Here is a 17,469-nt window from a genome sequence, read left to right as displayed (position 1 = left end):
CTGGGGGGTCGGCCGGTGGGGATCATCTCGAGTAACTGCGAGGTGAACGGGGGGGCGCTGGATGCGGCGGGGAGCCAGAAGCTGGCGCGGCTGCTGAAGCTGTGCGATGTGATGAATCTGCCGGTTGTGCAGTTCGTCGACGTCCGTATGTCTTCTTCCCTCTTCCCCCTGCAACTGCAGAAATGAAGATGCTAATGGTGTAGCTGGATATGCGATCGGGACCGTCGCCGAACGCACCGCCACGATGCGCTGGGGCGTCGAGCTGGCCAAAACCTACTTTGCCACGACGACACCCATCTTCAACGTGATTACCAGGCGCGCGTATGGCGTTGCCGGCGGCATCATGCTCGGTGCCCGGGACCCCGTCGTTCAGGTGGCGTGGCCGTCCGGGCAGTGGGGGTCTCTGCCGCTGGACGGGGGGATCGAGGTGGGCCATCGCCAGGAGCTGCGTGAGGCGGAGCAACGGGGTGGGAAGGAGGGCAAGGCTGCACGGTATAAGGAGTTGGAGGAGGAATATCTGCGGCTGATGAACCCGGTGCGGACGGCCAATGCGTTTGGGGTGCAGGAGATTGTCGATCCCAAGGATACAAGGAAGATCTGCTGTGGATGGGTCAGACATGTGTATGAGGTGTTGATGGCAGAGCGGTTGGCTTTGAGGAATTGTGGGAAGATCCAGCCTGTTTTTGCATAGTACTCCGTAGTCTACGGATGCTCCGAGCGTTCTGATATAAGATTGGCTTGAAGTCTCTTATTAAAGAGACTTGGGTTTGGAATCTAAGGTCTTCCGGGGTGTATATCCTACTTTATATCTTACGTGTAGCTTCGATAAGTAGCTCGGATGATCCTTAACAAGTAGTTGACAAGGACAGACTCAGCATGTCATGACATCTCCCCATTCGCTATCATCAACCATAATCCTTCCACTCTATCAAATCTGTCCACCTAGCACTGAATGGACACGCCCGCATACAGAACCGAGTGACAACCAGTGTCAGGCACGGTGAACGAAGACCCATGGCAGTTGCTTCCACTCCAGGTCTTCACAGTGCACCCACTTCACCCATTAGCTGTTGCCTGCACAAACGGGTGCAAGGGAACTTACTTCTTGGAAGGCACCGAAATCGACCGCTTGTTGGTGACGGCAACGCACCGATAGGAACCAGAGCCTACAAGGCTGATCGAGTCAACCGGTCCGTCGCAGAGGTCGCCACCCCAGAATTTGGCAGTAACGTCAACGTTACTCTGCGCAACGTCCATAACATTGGTCTCAAGGGGAGACGCCATGAGGGCAGCGGGGAAAATGCCGAGGAGCAGGGTGGTAAGACGCATGATGGATTGCTGTTGGAATAAGAGGGTGGTGTCTGAATAGACTGAGATAATTGCGAGTAATAAAGTGATAGTAGAAGATCTCAAAGAGGGAGGACGGGGGATCCTTCCGTTTCCTGGGGGGATACCGTGGGCTCCGAGGCCTCCGCGGTAATGGACATATTTTCCAAAGAATAAGGGCTTCAGTGCTTATACGGAGTAGATGATTTGCCAAGTCTAGTATCTCAAGTCTCTTGCTCCGTACGGTCTTAGTGATTTTGGTCAAAAAGTACGTACCTCGGTGAGACCTACTGATCCATCAAAATCTCATACCACTAGGCTAAAAAGGTGTCCGGACGATGTACTCGTCAGTCTAGGGTTACATATCCATAATCATAGTGGTATAACATTTTAACATGATAGACGACGGAATGATAGTGATCTTGGTAAGTTCCTTAGACTAGATGGATGAACTGGACGCTGGAGAGCCTTGAGCTGTACATGCACATGGAGTGACATCCATGCTATTCTGTATAGTATCACTCACTGACCAGGCCCTCCCTCGCGTAGTATGGCCCCTCTACGCTTGTAAACACTAGCTTAGGATGTCTCGGAGCCCCGCCGACAATCTTACTAGGGGTGGATCTACAAAAGCAGAGGCAATGCACTATGTTGTGTGAGGAGAAAGTGTTCAAAAAGTGATGACCTTTGCGGCACCTATGGAAAGGGTGAAGATAGCCATCTGAACACAGCTAAGCATGTAGGTTCTGAAAAGATATCAATGGAGGTATCCCCTCACAAGTCAAGGTACACACAATGTACAAATGAATGAAACAAATCAATGTACCACTATGCTGTCTCCCACTGGCCCTGACTTGGGTGACTTTGTTGCATTAGGACCAGACTAGCTTATATCCCAACCGCACTAGAATAGCATGGTACATAAGGTCTTTTGGGGCCAGGAGAGCATCAAAAGTACAAACTGTTCTTCACTACCCTGGGAAAGGACTCTATGCACAAGATTTGCTGTCATCACATACTGTCCCTAATCAAAGGCCCACCCAAAAACACCAAGTATAAGCATCGCAAATCATTGGCGCGTATCTTCAGTAACCCCATACTTAGATATGCATCATTTGTACAAGCGCAATATCCATCCTGTCATGGTAGCATCGTCTGTGGAGTGGGCAATAGACCACAGAGCCACTCTAACACCTCAACTGCTTCATGGGTTATCATTCGCCATGGGGATTGGCAGACAAGGATCAGGAAGGAGTCACTCTGTGTTCTAGGCTGGATTCTAGCAAGGTATGAGTGCATAAATTTCTCACTTGATATATGGGAGCAGCAACTCGCCGTGTGCAAAAGTACACTGGAAAACTAGAACGACAGAATCTCACAGGGATCAACACCAAAATCCCTGCATCGGCTCGGAAGCAGAACACAGAGACTCATTTCTTTTCGCATAACGGAGTAGAGTTGTTTTGACTAGCCTCAAAGGCCAGACCCTGTTGTGGTCTGATTCACGTTCATACCCACAAAGTCCGAAGATTGCTGATATTCTCTTTATGGAGAATACCATCAATGTTTTATCCAATTGCCACGACTTCTTAGCCAACATCTATCTTTATGGCAGCAAACAGAGTTAGATAGCCAACTCGCCTGGCCCTGAGGCCATGCATGGCCTACCCACAATGTATCGTGTCTAAGTGGGCTCATCTAATATCTAACTGAGTGCTAACATCGGCACAGCGCGCAATGATCCATGGTGTTTGTTGGAACTTTCTGCTATGAGTATCTATATGGTTGTTAGAGGAAGGTTAGCCACCATATAGCTCATCAGGTGCATAAGCCTATCTGTTATTAGGATAAATTGAGTTTATACTACGTAGATTTATGCTTATTTGGTAAGAGAACTATATTCTAAAGCTCTGAAGCTTGCCATCATTGCTGTCACATCAGTTACTGATGCTCTAGCAAATGGTAGCTCATAGTATGTTACATTAGACTAGGGCAATGGCGTATCACCGACATGGATTTGGGGATTTGGAGGTCGTTTGAGTACGACTATGGTGCACTTGGCATGTCGAAGCTATTTAGTTTCGTGGATTACAGATACATCCACCCTCACAGCAAGGGGTCTTCCAGTTCCAGGCAAAGACGGCCAAGTTTCCATCTTGGCAGTATGAGTCGTATGTTACTGTAGGGTATGTCTACTCCGAGGAACACCAAGATTAGGGTAAGTATAACCGACAGCTGGGTATGTCGCCATAACGAGGACATCGGTCTCCAAGCTAGATCAGGTCAAGGACAAGTACCTGACCGCTGGCGTTTGCAAATGCAATTGCATCCTGCCCAGAGTAGCCGACACGCCCCTGTATTCGGGTGGTAGCTAAAGCAGCTTCTGGTCACCTCTCATCACCCATGCCGGGGCATTATACAGGACAGACCGGGACAGCTCAGGGTCAGGGGATGGAGCCAGAACACCAGACGCCAGCGTATACAACCTCTGGCTTGTCTTCAAATACCGCCCATCGTCCGAAAATAGTAGATCTTTACCATGGACATCGCTTTTGATGCTTTGCAGGTCTGTGGCCGCCTCATCACTTGCAAGCTCGTCATACGCGCGATTCCAAACTCGCTGAGACTTCCGCTCTGGGGCGTTGGCTTTAGCCTTAGTATGACTTAAAACATTGGCGACAGCCGGAGTGCAAGAGGGGTGTCGGGTTTCTTCGCAGGTTCCTGCTTCTGGGCCTTCTGCTTCTCCCGGCGTCGCCTTTGGCATGGGAACAGCTTTGACAGTCCCGTAATATGGCAGTACAAGTTCGTCCTAGATGCTAAAGCTCTTGAGTCAGTGACTGATCAATTTCAGCAGAATGCAGAAGCACTTCTACGGCTACGGACTGCCTTTACTTTGCCCATCTTGAATGTGGATGTGGGTAAGAACATGTTGTCGGTAGGTAGCTGGAGCATCATCTTTAACGCCTATCACCTGGAGGATGGCCCACAGCTTCAGCTGATTGGGCAGCCACAGCCGATGATACGAGAGTCAATCTGTGATGGTGTTGATGAACTATGACGATCGTGGGGAATACCTATCACCACTGTCTACCAAGCTATACGGTTGGGCAGTAAATCGCTGATCTTCATATTGAGGGATGCAAGGCCGCCCTGTAGTACATATACTACAGCTTGTAGAGTAATGCTAGACGAGTTGCTTCACAAAGTGTACTCTGTAATAACAATTGTAAGACTATATACAAATAATAAGCATCTTATACCTTGCATCGCCTTTGTATAATTCCTGGTATGCTGACTATCACCCTTGATCTTACTCTCCACTTTTAATCTATCAAAAGTGTTGGGCAACACCCATTACCATCTTATACATGGTACATATAGTACTAGTAACAGCCAGTATCCCTGTTAGCTGTCAACCTGGTAAGCATAACCTTCCAAAGCAATCCAAAGTCATTTCTTGGCTATGCGGGGACGCAATATATAACTGCCTGCTGCCTAGTCCATCGACCACCTGTAGTAACCATTTCCACTCCATCTACCTATCTGCAAAGGTAACACCCAGATTGACATTGGAACAAAAGATGCTCTCTGAATTTTGGTGAGGTTGCCCATATATCACCAATAGCATATCAACTAACAAACCACAAGCCCCAGCTATGCAGTGAGGCATATCCCAGCTCACTTCCCCAAAAGACACATCTTAACAGCAATGAGCAGCCCTTCTTCGGTGCCCTAGGATGCACCAGTGCCATCGTTTTCACTGCCTGTGGTGCAGCCTACGGAACCGCAAAGGCCGGCGTCGGCGTCTGCTCCTCGGGTGTCCTCAGGCCCGATTTGACAGTGAGGAGTATGCTCGCCGATTCTGGAGCCAAGCCACACGATCCGCTGATCCCAAGTCTAGACATCGTGCCCGTCGTCATGGCCGGTATCCTCGGTATCTACGGCCTGGTCGTTTCGGTCCTCATTGCAAACAGCCTCTCCCAAACGGTGGCTCTCTTCACCAGTCTCGTCCAGCTGGGTGCAGGCCTCTCGGTTGGACTCTGTGGGCTAGCTGCTGGGTATGTTGTCTGCCAAAAAGGCGTCGCGGCGTCTAACCCGGATCTACTAGCTTCGCTATCGGAATCGTGGGCGATGCCGGCGTGCGAGGAGCGGCTCAGCAGCCGCGGCTTTATGTGGGTATGATTCTCATTCTGATCTTTGCCGAGGTCTTGGGTAAGATGCCTTTGTTCCTGCCCTGGCTTTGATGGAGACTGATGCGGTAGGAAGGCCTGTATGGCTTGATTGTGGCTCTGTTGATGAACTCTAGGGCGGGGGTGCTGGAGCATAAATGTAGCTAGCTGACTGCGGTTTTGGTGCTTGGGGCTAGGATTGGATGGACGAGAGTCCTCTGTCCCATACGTCCTCTACAGGTTAGCTATTGCCTCATTGTAGCGTGGCTCTGGAGTTTCTTGGGCAGAATTTCATGATAGTATATTACGTTCTTTTAGCTTGCTGCAATAGAAAGTATCTTCATACGTAGTAGGATTGATGATGGATTCAACATCCTCCCCTTTATCCAATCCATATCGTCGATATGGCTTCTCTGAAGAATGCAGAGTGTATGATGCCAGGAATTGAAATGGCAATATTCAAATCAAGAGCCAGATACAGCGGTGCAGCGTAAGATAATGAGGGAAATGAGTGATATATCCTCTCTGCTCTTTTTATATGCATTCTGCGATTAGCGTTGAACGTCGAGTCACAATTTGACAGGAGACAATAATATAACCCGGAAGATCATTCAGACGGCGGTAATGAATATCAGAGATGGGGAGCAGCCCGAGTTCGGTAAATGTACCTCCTAACGAAGAATGGGCAAGGAAAAGGCTGGAGTTTAAAGAGCTGATCTGAGAGGAGCGCGACCCATACAATTTGCTATAATCAAGATCAGACGCCTGAAAAGGGAAAAGGGTCGAAGGGGTGCTCTACGGGCGACGGAGTTACTTGGACACTTGCGGCCAATGTACAGAGTAGTGACAGCCACCGATCTCCCAATCGGCTTATATGAGCTGAAATGATGGACTGCATCACTAAGACTGTGTGGAGCACCAGCCCAAAAAGGGAAGCTAGGCAACATAGGCGAGCAGCACACTCCCACACATGACGCATGGGACTTTCTAACTGCATGTTCTAACTCTTGACCTTATATTTGGGACAACTAGATTGGGTATTGGGCATTGTAATTGCTCTAGGTGCTTGCTTTGTGCATACTCGGGCACCGTCAATGGTAGAAGGAAATGATTGGCTTCTCTAAGCGCCAACAGCGTCATAGCGTCGACTCTGGTTCGCGGGTTGGAAGAGCACATGGACTAACAACATACAGACACAGCTGCATACAATACAGAATGACAACTGGTATCCGGCACTCTGAAACTCGACCCCTTGCAGTCGCTGCCGCTCCATGTCGTGATGATACAGCTACTGTAAGCTTATTAGTGCACGAAACAGAATGTTTGCCCAGCCAATCACGTACCTGTTATCAACCACTCGAATGGACCTCTTGTCGGAGGGAACAAGGACACACCGTTGGGACCCACCGCTAGTAATCGCAAAAGAATCATCCGTGCCGCCACAGGTGTCGCTTCCATACATGTCAAATGTGGCTAATCGGGTGGTCCCGTTGTTTGCTGAGGATTGATTATTGTCCGTCGACGTGATGGTGGAAGATGGGGGATTCGTCGTAGTAGACGTCGGATTGTTGTTAGAAATGGTGGTGGAGGGAGTCGGAGTGTTGGTGCTATTATTTGCTGAGGGAGTTGATGACGATGATAAGGCCGAGTCGCTATCATTTTCAGGTCAGTCGGCAGTCCCATCAATCCAAGAGCAGTCTTGCGAGAGAACACCCACCTTTGAATACTGCTATTCTTATGGGCAGCGCGGCTGCCCAGAACGCCCCCTACAACCGCAGCGACCACAATGATCGCAAATACCGCCAAAGCGACCAGGATCCACCCCCATCGCTTTGTCTTCTTCGGTCCAGCTGTATCACCGGCTACGAACGGTTGGGTCGTTTCTGTGGCCCATTGCGCCTGACCCTGTTGATTAACGACATATTTATCGTTGTGTCCTGGTGGGAAATAAGAAGGCTGCGGTGACTTCGTCGTCGGCCCGACCACACACTGCGGGGCGCTGTTGGGCTCTTCCTCGAGATAGTGACGCTCCTAGATCGGAAGAAGTTAGCTCTGCTATTCGAGTAACTGGCTTGCACTATAAGGCGGAGGACAGACCATCGGAAGCTTCTCTTTCGACATCAGTGAGCGATCAACACGCGCAGGTTCGCTAGGAGAGGGAGTCGGTGTTGAAAACAATGGTCATCATATCCCAGGGGCTGGGAGAGCAGGGAGGACAGAATGTGCAAAGAGATTAGTCTAAGTCTAACCCAGCAATGCTTACCTTAGTTAGTTACCTTACACAACTTGCGGCTGACTATATCGCCAATCCTACCAATGCCGTCCATCTCAGCGCATGGGGCACTATCTAGCGCCCCAGGCTTCGCAGATCGCACTTCAGCAAGGTCTTTGGATACCTAGGTAAAGTTAAGACCTTAATGAGGTTTTAGCTACGATCTTCTCCGTAAATGTGGCACGATGGAAAACCTTAGTAAGGTCTCAGCTATACTTACATCAATTGGCACCAGCTGAGGGGATAATAGCTGATATTAACAGCCTGCACGAAGGATTGAAACCAACATGATCTTGTCACTATTTGAGTCTGTGAGTTTATTGATGTCCTGCTAACTGTTATTATTGGCGTTGTGGTTGCTACACTGCCTGGGTGTTACTCAGAAACTGCTCTTGCTCCAAGCGACTCTTCTGCAGATCAACTCCGACGAACAAGACTCCAAAGCTTAAAAGGCTCAATCCGAATAGAAAATAGAAGGGTGTGGATGCATTGCCGGAAGGCGTAGCATCGATGATGGCACTGGACACAAGAGGTCCAATGAACGAAGATGTCTTTCCAACAATACTGAAAAGACTGAAGAAAAGGAACTCATATCCGCGGGGTGTCACCTCCGAGATCATGATTTGCGAATAACTATACCAGGGGCATATAAAAAGGCCGTAGAAAGCTTGATAGACCTAGTTTGAGCGTTAGTAATCCAGATTGAAACTTTTGGCTATCCCTCTGTAGTTGCAAATCCCTGAAAGGAGAAACCAAATGTCTTACCCATACTTCCCACACATGATGAAAGCCAAACGTGTCGGTCCAAATTCCTACCATGCCCCAGCCATCAAGAAGAACAATACTGAGTGCAATCACATTGAACATCGTCTTCGTACCAAGCTTATATCGCTGTTGGATGGCCCAGAATACATAGATGCCGACGGCCTAGCAACAAGGTCAGTTATAACAGACCTCCACCATCATCAACCATAACACACCTGCGCTGCGATCCCCACAATCAAGAAATATGTTAGCTGTAGCGTATTATATGCCACCAAACTGTTCTGCAATGTGGAAACCACGGTGACTGTGGTGTTCAATGAATCACCAAGCAGGAAGTATCCTTGAGACGGCCATTAGTAGTGAGATGAATGGATTTGGGAAATAGGAGGCGTACCGGCAAGATATAGTAAGCTCTGCTTCAATTTCCACACTTGACGCATTGCAAAGTAGAGCTGCGACAAGCCTGCCATGATAATGTTCCTAGAGCCAGGATCTTGGCCAGGCCGTCGTTTCTCCAGAAAGAACCATGGCAATGAGACCAGCAGCCAAACACCACTTGCAAAGGCTATCAGAACACTTAAGCCCCAGTTGTTTCTTGCTTCGCTGGCATCGACATCAATACCAAACATGATGCCAACAATGACAGCAAGGATGACAATCTCAGCAACTGACTGAATATAGAAGGCAGTGTTCGCAAGCTGGCTTCTTTTCATGGTATCGGCGTAATCATATTCTTCGCGGGAGAGGGTGCCGTGCGCGTAATCCACGGCCTTTTCTCGCATCTCAGCAGTATTGCGCGCGAGTGATGGAAATGCAGCAGTCCAGAATGTAAGCGTTGTCTGGTAAGCAATCAGCCCGACAATATACAGCCCGGCACCGGTTTGCCATTTATCCGCTGTATGAACGCCTAGCCAGGCGAACCCGAGGGCGTATGCGATGAGAGAGAGGACGATTAGAATATTCGGGCGCCAGTTCCCAATATCTGCAAAGCTGCCTATTAGTAGGAATACCAAGATTTGGATGGCAAAGGAAATCCCGTTGCAGAGGAGGACTATGCTTTCCACAGAACGGAATTTCCCCGCGAAGGCAAGGCCCCCAGTGTCTCCGGCCGCTTGGTAAAGGAGGTTCTGGAAGGCTGTCGGAGCAAAGTCTATACATGTCTAGTTAGGTAAAGATAGCTCGAGGGAGAGGCCTCCAAACTGACTGAACAGAGACAATCCATTATTTCCAATGTAATAACTGTTGCACCGGTCAGCCAGAGCCTGGACAAGTGAGTAGAAACGCACGTGTAATATGCCCATATCTCCCATTTACTAGAGAGGTATTTCTCCTTTGTGCCCTCACTCAATGTGACTTGCTCCAGATTCTTTGTAGGGGCTAACTGATTGCCCACCATAATGAAAGTACAATATTCGTCCCCGAGAATATGAATAAAGCAGACCCCTTTGGATGGCAGGCACTGAATTTATTCAACGCATTAGCAAGCGTATCTTTGCTTATCTCTGGAGCCTGCCATGATCTTTACGGTTGGATCGACTGGCGAATGTGAGTCTTCCCTCTTATCGAATGCCGGAAGATAAAACATTACATTAGCCATTAGCGAGATGAGTATCAAAAGAGTATAGGTTGATCTGTAGATATGTGAAAGCGGACACTGAATCCGTGTTGATGTCCGGGACAGACTTTCCCGAAAGGGTATAGATATGTAGAGATATAGTCCTGCCAAGGTTGGCTGCATGAATGGTATAAAGATCTCTTCCATTGCGATGTTATTCTTCTTCCTTCTCAAAAATCATCTGCCGCCAAGATGCTCAGGAGATGGACTGGGTACTCTGCCCAGGATCCCGTCAAGGAAGACAAGTTCGATCCTAGGGTATGTGTATGCAGTTCTCACATGCCCCTAGTTTGACGGCACGCCAATGCTCAAGAGGTTCCTGGACAGGTGCATCTCCGTTATGTTCCACCTCAAAAGAAGATCACGATGCAGGAGTTGCTCTTGCATCCGAGTCCAACCGCGTCTCCTGTGGCAGGAACGACCCCTTTCCCTTTACTGTCACCGAGAGGCGTGAGGGCCTATCGAAAGGCTCTGTTCCAGCAGGAGGTGATGGATAATTGCGCAAGCTCCCCGTTTCCGGGCACTCTGGTTCTTCGTGACGCAGTCAAGCATTCCCAGTTCATCAGGGAATTCTGGACGCACCCCGAAACAATGAGAATCGTCTCTGACGCGTCCGGTGTACCTTTGGAAGTCGTCATGCCTACCGAGATTGGGCATACGAACATTCAGGTGGAAGGAGCCACGATATCAGAAATGACGAGGAATCTCCAGGTTGAGCCGTCGGGAGAAAAACTGGATCTAAGCCCCGAAGACAAAGCTTATGATCCCTTGAAAGCGAAAAGCTCCATCATTCCCTGGCAGTAAGTCTGTTGTCCGGTCCCCTGATACCGGAGACTGTCAAGACTGATTCCGTGGAAGCTACGACTCTTATCCGTATGTCTGTGTCTTGATGTTGAGTGAGACCGACGGGATGGTTGGAGGAGAAACTTATATTAAAAAGGGGAATGGCGAAGCTCTGAAGGTCAGTGCGTCTCTCTCGTGTGGGATTGTTCAAGCCAGACTGAACGACTGCAGGTCGAGGGTCCCCAAATCGGTCATGCAGTGATGCTCCAAGGAGGCGAAGTCGAACATCTGGCCGCTCGCGCGAAAGGGGTGAGGGAGCGCATATCCACCATCACGTCGTACCGGTCAAGGCTGCCGAATGTTTACGACTCCAGCTACCTTACCAACGTGCGGCCGTATGCGGATCTGGATTCTCTCTACCCCGAATGGGCCCAGTACCGCCTGCGAAAGCTGAGGGACGAAATCACCCACTATCTCCACAAGGCTGAGAAGAAAGAGGACTCTTCCTTCCAACGAGAGGAGCTGCAGAGCATCATCGACCAGCAGATTGATTACTTGCAACGGACCTCTCGGCAAATGGTCTCCCCGGCGTATCGGGATCAAATCCAGAACAAGTATGGCAAAGGAGCATACTACGATGTGTTAGCAATCTGGGAAACCGTCCAATCTCTGCCAGAATTTGAGAGACTTGCCTCTTCCACCGACCAGAATAGACTCTGGATGCCGGAGAGTGCCTATTGGATCGACCTCCAAACGTCGCTCGAGACGATCCGTATGGGCAAGCCGCTTCAGAGCACATCGGGGAGCCGGGAATGGCCCAAGACTAGGAAATATTACATGGGCGATGAACTTTTAAGACAAGGCTTGAATGAGGTCTTTTTGGATTGGCTAGGGAGCTCGGGTCTTTGGGTTCTTTACTGCAGCGTTAGCATTAGGAAGTTGTAGTCGAATGCTATCATCGGTTTTACCCTGGCTCTCATCCTTTTCTGCCGACATGGTGAGACCGGGAAACTTTTACCCTTTTGCGTAATCCCATGCAATCGGTTCGACCTGTCTTACTCAATGTAGCCATACAGTGGATCAGAAATCGTACTTGCGAATCTCATAATTACAACCCTAGCCACTGAAACAACAATGAATAACTGATCTTCTGCCGTCCCAAGAATACGCAGGTATCCTCAGACGTAACGCCACTGGAGGCGCAGCTCTACCAAAAGTCTCGGTATCCGAATCCTTCGAAGCCCACCGACAATGGCAGCTGTTCACGTCTTCGCCCGGGAGGGTTCTGCAACATCCAGGTGCAGGCTTAAAGCTCCAGCCTAGACATCTCAACAGAAATCCCTCGATGAAGCTGCCGACAGGGAAAGGTTTCACTTTCGCCTTGACTTCAGACCTGGACCTTCGCCAGGCGCTGCTGAGCGGATACGAGCCACACCCGGTGCCTCGATGAATAACAGTGACGGGCTGATGCCAGCGAAGAAACGGAAGCCGTGCTGCCTGCCCACATTGAAAACCGCAGCCATGACCAACGACCCTGGCCTCTGGCATACTTGATCTCTTCCCTGCCCAACACCCGCGTGGTCATGAGCTTGCATCACACTGTGGGATACTCGGGGTTCCAACCATTGTGGCTATTTCAGGGGGAGTCATCCAACGATATCCTCATTAAGGAGACCGTTCAGATGCATCGATCGGCTCAACTTGCGTGCTGGGCCGCAGGAAGGAGGTGCTGGGCCGCAGGAAGGAGGCAAAAGTGTTTTCCCTCGCGAGGTCAGTGACGGCGGAACGGCCTTGGGGGAGATGGGCGAAATCATTGGTTCCTCGGTAGAAAATGAGAATGCTTCTCGGTGTGATCCAGGAGACAATGGCCAATTGTCTGAGAGATTGGCAGCTAAGTATGGAGGTTGGTTGCATGACAAATTGGGTTAAGACTCATGAATTGTGCAGAAGTAAGGGATAAGTCTATGTAACCGTGCTTCTGAATCTGTCTCTAACACTGCTTGTCGCAAGGCTACAAGCCTACAAGCCCTATGTAGTACCCATGCCATGCCTTGGGTACTCCCCTCCGGTATAGAGCTTTTCAGGTAGACAAATCTGAAGTCAACTGATTCTCCGTTCTACTCACTAACCACCACCCAGGACCCTGACCCAATGTCTCAGATAACCCCCAAATATAGCCCTGCCTGTCCAACCCTCGCGATCCGACTAACTGCAAACCGCAAGAGAATGCGAAATCCTAGTGAAACCGCTAATCCCTTTTCTGGCCTCGCCAAGACGCTCCTCCGCTAGCTTTCTTAGCGCGGTTTCAGGCACCCAAGTTTCGGGATGGGGATCCACAGGGGATGGGATTGTTCGAGAAGGATTCTTGCGTTAGGCTACAGCTCTGGTCACTGGGATGCCATGTTGCTGATGGGTGTATTGGGTATACTGCAGATACACGAAACATGACGAAAAGAAGAAATTGTACATCAAGTTAAACAGGGTATGTGCGGACAAGACTCGGAACAGAGGAGAAACGACAACAAAAAGAAAAGAAATAGCAAAGGAGGGAATATCAGATAACCGCCTGCGCCTTGCGACTGTCATTCCAGTCAGTGTCCACCAGTCCAGTCCATTCTATCTTCCAATTCAAGATGTAGAGACGGTGTCATCCTTCAGATAAAGGAGGAGATGATCGGCCAGCCGAGGGCAACCCCGCAAATCGACAATCGCCGGTCGTATCCGTAGATAGATGTAGTGTAGTGTAGTGTAGTGTAGTGTATATAGTAGTAGAACTCCGGCAATGCATGCGAATGGCGAATGGAAGGAACGCGAAAGCCGAGATGATGAACCCCAGCGAAAAATAATCCGAGCCCCGGCCTGCGGGACAGTCATCTAGTCGTGGGATTCCAAGATGGAGCATTCATTCATCTCATGGCATCACAGGTCCTGGACGACGGCTCGGTAAGGCGAGTCGTTCAGGATCTCTGATGGTAGTGCTCGTCGGTAGTCTCTGGGTTGTGCAAAAGGCGATGAAGATGAAGAAGGCCGACGGAGTTTGAGTGACTATTGTATTGTTAGTATTCGATTCGGGAGCTGGACGGGGTAGATGATGCTGACCACACAATCCGGGCATTTTCCTCCCTCGATATTGGCGCGGCCACGGCAACCGCGGGGATAGTTGGCGCAGGAGAACATGTTGTATAGGAGATCGAGAGTTGACGGCAGATGTCAAGGAGTTTAGGAGTTGCAGATAGATAGAGAGACGGATCTTTTGTTATTATTGTTGTTGCCCCTTTCTCCTCCACAGAATTTTTCTCCCTTTTTTTGCCCTTTTTTTTTCCTTTCTAGGGCTGAAATTGGGCGTCAAAGGAATAGCCCCGGTGCGGATCTGTCGCAATAGAAATAGAGTCGAGAAGCCCAGGAAAAATAATGTAATAGTAATAATAATAATAATAATAATAATAATAAAAAAAACTAAGCCACACAGCGCAGCGTGACGTCAAAAACGCCGACGGGTGTCTTGCAGAGAGACAAGCAGGAGTCTAAAGCACGCTTGCGAGGGCTGGTCGATGGTCTAGCTCCGCCACAATGTAGCTTGCTAGTATTGTATTGTTGAAGTTGTAGATAGTAGTCAAGGTCAAGACGACATGAAATGAAGGAATAGAATGAATGAATGAGTGAGAGAGAAAGTCGAGTCCAGCTGTCAGGGAAAAGGTCCAGAAGTAGATCGGAAGGTAAAAGGAAAGGGGTTTATATACACTGTGATAGAGTCCGACGGAACTGTCTGTGGTCTAGATGGAGAACTCGGAAGTGAAAACTCTTTTATGACAATTATTATTAAAATGAATCTTATCCCTTTGATCAAATCAACCATACTCTGTAGATTAAGCCAATCAATCTACGCACAGATTCAACGGCTCGACTGGCATCCACAGCAGTCAGTCTGACAGCATCATCATCAATCCTCTACTACTGACAGGCAAACTGGGCATCACCGACTTCTTCCTTAGCTCATGTCTCTATCATGTCTCTACTCCGTATTCTCAGGGGATGCTGATGGCTGATGGCATGGCTCATGGCTCATGGCTGTACTTGAAGCCGCCTCTTCCGGCTGGACAAGGCAGGTTAATTGTGTTATATTAGGTGGCTGTTAATATAATACGGAGTAGTTGGCATAATATGATACTATATGAGTGACTACATGGAAACATCAGTGCATCTGCATCATTCATTTAATAATAATAATGACTCGCAGCGCCTTGTTCTTAAGACCAGCATTATACCTGATACTCTCACTCAGCCATGCTCTACACAAGCAACTATCATCCCTCCTTCGATTACCATTACTACTATCCAGAAAGAATCCAGACCAACACTAACAAAGCATGTCAAATTGCACCGATCCACCGCCACTCACCGAGTTTCACATAGACAGCTGCCTCAGCCCCTAACCTCAAGCCGCACCAGCAAACTCTGAACCTTCTGGAAGCTGGCTGGAAGGCTGGAGTCTGGAGTCTGGAACTTGGGACTGGGACTGGGCTCCATGGACTACGACTGTCTCGGTCGGACACGGATACGAGCACCTATCTATTTCCCTAGTGTCCATGAATACAGACTGGCTGTCATTGTGTACAGCCTCATGCTGAATCAAAAGACTTGGCTGACAGCTATTATTATTCTACCATGCAGACACCTCGGAAAGATGAAAATATCCTATTATGCTCGGATGAAGGGATGGAATCACCACCCTGATGCATCTGGTCACTTGACAACAGCGGCTTATCCCGCCTCATAATCATCCAGAATAAGAGTAGGTACTGGTTAATCTCTTCTCATCTGACACTTTCGTCTGAGTATAATATTTCATCTCTGACAGGCTAAGCCCAGCCGAATCATCCGGAATCCGAAATCTCATGAGATGATCTGAGATAGACGGTTTCATGAGGCGAGGCGGAGCTCTAGCTTTAGTTAGCCGACTGTTGGGATGACTGTTGGAATGACTAGTGGGAGGGGGAAATCTCTGCTTTTGGTTTCGCTGCACTTTGCAAGATCTGGATTGTATCTTCTTGTTTCAGTAGATAATTGGAATCAAGATGTGATATAGACACCTTTATTATGATTATTCTATGATTGTCTTGTCCTCTGTAGATACTCTAGACTGTACTCCGTAGATACTGACTTATGGCCATAGTGGATCCCACTGTGTCTGTAACGGCTACCCTTGTCATAACTCATAAGCATGAGATTATCATAATACTCGTAACCAACACGGTTCGTTGATCTTTCCCTTCTGGTTTTCGTATCTCAGCCTCCGCCTACTCCACCGCTGACCTTCACTTTGTCTGGTGGTATCTGCTCCGAAGTTTATTTGAGATTGCCATTGAGCGATAGTCTCGGCCATCATTCCAGGCTGTTCTAGATCTTTGCGCGCTCAGGTGACCGTCCGATTTTGCAGATAAGATGCCGTACGGATGAAGCGGACATGGTCATAGGACGGAGGACATGGCTTATCTAAGATCCTCCGTAGTAGATTGGGAATTGGCTGGCCATGCAGCCGTCGTCAGCAGGTGATGCAGCGGACCCGCTTCGAGGGATTCTAGAAGCATGCTGCGTAGAGCGCATCAATCAATCTGGCTAGAGCTGGCTCGATCATACAGCCGCTGTGTCAATCGACAATTGAATCGGGATCGACATGGGGCTGTCCCGAGATCGCCCTCTTGAAACACTGCACTGCAAGCCTGACACGCAGGTCATATCTGTAACGCAGGAACGCTGAGCATCGATCGCAGCACATACCACGCCCCCAACCCGCCAATGACCAGGGCCACCAAGACCCGACGGCCCTCCCAGGTCAACCCCAGATACGCCAATCCACCCACCACCAGCTCTTTCCGTCTGGCCTCATCTCGCTTGCGTTTCCAGTCCCGGTCGATCGGAAACGGAGCCGCCGGCTGCTGCGCTGTCGCAGGCGCAGACTCTGAATCTGAATCTGATGGAGCGGCCTGGACCGACCGCAGGGCCACCGCCGCCAGCGCAACGGCACGATGGTCAGACGTCGGAAACAGAGGCAGTGCATCGTATCGGTAGGGCGTCAGTCCTCCCGGTGGAGCCGAAAAATCCCAATACAAGATTCGGTCGCACCAGCTCGGCCAGCGTGTGCGGGTGAACCTCCATTCGCGCGGATCGCGCGCCCCAATCTTGTACTTGTACGTTGGCGGGAAGGCGATGGGTGCTTCGGACAGGCCATGGAAACACCGGGCCTTTTCCCGTTCGCGCGTGAGCTGGTCCTCAAGCAGCAGCCGCGAGTAATGCAGCGGGCTGCTCGAGTCCGCATCCAGCCGGGGGAAGCGCGCAAAGTCGGCCTGCACCGGCAGCGTGTTGGACGTGCGGTAGTTGAGGTCGCCCGCGAGAAAGAGGTACCCGGGCGTAAACACGCCCTCCCACCCTTCGTCACCCGTTGTCCCTGTCGCACCCAGCAAAGCCGCCCCCTCCGCATCCTCCTCCTCTTGATGTCCCTCTCCCTCAAAAACCAACCTCTCCACAATCCCCTTCCAGTC

General features: G+C 49.7%; 6 protein-coding genes across 6 annotated transcripts; 3 read left to right on the top strand and 3 right to left on the bottom strand.

Annotated features, from left to right (window-relative positions):
* Positions 1–203: 203 nt before the first annotated feature.
* On the top strand, positions 204–691 carry CDV56_102615 (uncharacterized protein; the record flags this gene model as incomplete). Its single annotated transcript, XM_026756234.1, has 1 exon — positions 204–691. A coding segment is annotated over one exon (488 nt), but the record flags the coding sequence as incomplete, so codon positions are not given.
* Positions 692–1,098: 407 nt separating this feature from the next.
* CDV56_102538 (uncharacterized protein) lies at positions 1,099–1,329 on the bottom strand (the record flags this gene model as incomplete). The annotated part of the gene is made up of 1 exon (XM_026756157.1): positions 1,099–1,329. One exon carries the CDS (start codon positions 1,327–1,329, stop codon positions 1,099–1,101), a length of 231 nt encoding a protein of 76 aa, XP_026609826.1.
* Positions 1,330–3,697: 2,368 nt separating this feature from the next.
* On the bottom strand, positions 3,698–4,090 carry CDV56_102175 (uncharacterized protein; the record flags this gene model as incomplete). The annotated part of the gene is made up of 1 exon (XM_026755794.1): positions 3,698–4,090. One exon carries the CDS (start codon positions 4,088–4,090, stop codon positions 3,698–3,700), a length of 393 nt encoding a protein of 130 aa, XP_026609825.1.
* Positions 4,091–4,982: 892 nt separating this feature from the next.
* VMA3_2 (H(+)-transporting V0 sector ATPase subunit c) lies at positions 4,983–5,570 on the top strand (the record flags this gene model as incomplete). The annotated part of the gene is made up of 3 exons (XM_026755585.1): positions 4,983–4,987; positions 5,034–5,384; positions 5,435–5,570. The coding sequence occupies 3 exons, from the start codon at positions 4,983–4,985 to the stop codon at positions 5,568–5,570; spliced, it is 492 nt and encodes a 163-aa protein (XP_026609824.1).
* Positions 5,571–6,615: 1,045 nt separating this feature from the next.
* On the bottom strand, positions 6,616–9,928 carry CDV56_101351 (MFS transporter; the record flags this gene model as incomplete). The annotated part of the gene is made up of 11 exons (XM_026754970.1): positions 6,616–6,674; positions 6,719–6,783; positions 6,839–7,147; positions 7,213–7,526; positions 7,593–7,644; positions 8,131–8,444; positions 8,533–8,694; positions 8,748–8,872; positions 8,927–9,682; positions 9,737–9,771; positions 9,819–9,928. The coding sequence occupies 11 exons, from the start codon at positions 9,926–9,928 to the stop codon at positions 6,616–6,618; spliced, it is 2,301 nt and encodes a 766-aa protein (XP_026609823.1).
* A 411-nt stretch (positions 9,929–10,339) lies between these two features.
* CDV56_100974 (uncharacterized protein) lies at positions 10,340–12,380 on the top strand (the record flags this gene model as incomplete). The annotated part of the gene is made up of 5 exons (XM_026754593.1): positions 10,340–10,405; positions 10,475–10,947; positions 11,006–11,108; positions 11,162–11,702; positions 12,094–12,380. 5 exons carry the CDS (start codon positions 10,340–10,342, stop codon positions 12,378–12,380), a joined length of 1,470 nt encoding a protein of 489 aa, XP_026609822.1.
* Between the last annotated feature and the right edge of the window lie 5,089 nt (positions 12,381–17,469).

This window comes from Aspergillus thermomutatus, assembly GCF_002237265.1.
Source record: "Aspergillus thermomutatus strain HMR AF 39 chromosome Unknown NODE_407, whole genome shotgun sequence".
In the NCBI taxonomy this organism is placed as follows: Eukaryota; Fungi; Ascomycota; class Eurotiomycetes; order Eurotiales; family Aspergillaceae; genus Aspergillus; species Aspergillus thermomutatus.
Note: the sequence above shows the minus strand (reverse complement) of the source record. Positions and strands in the feature narration are given on the sequence as shown.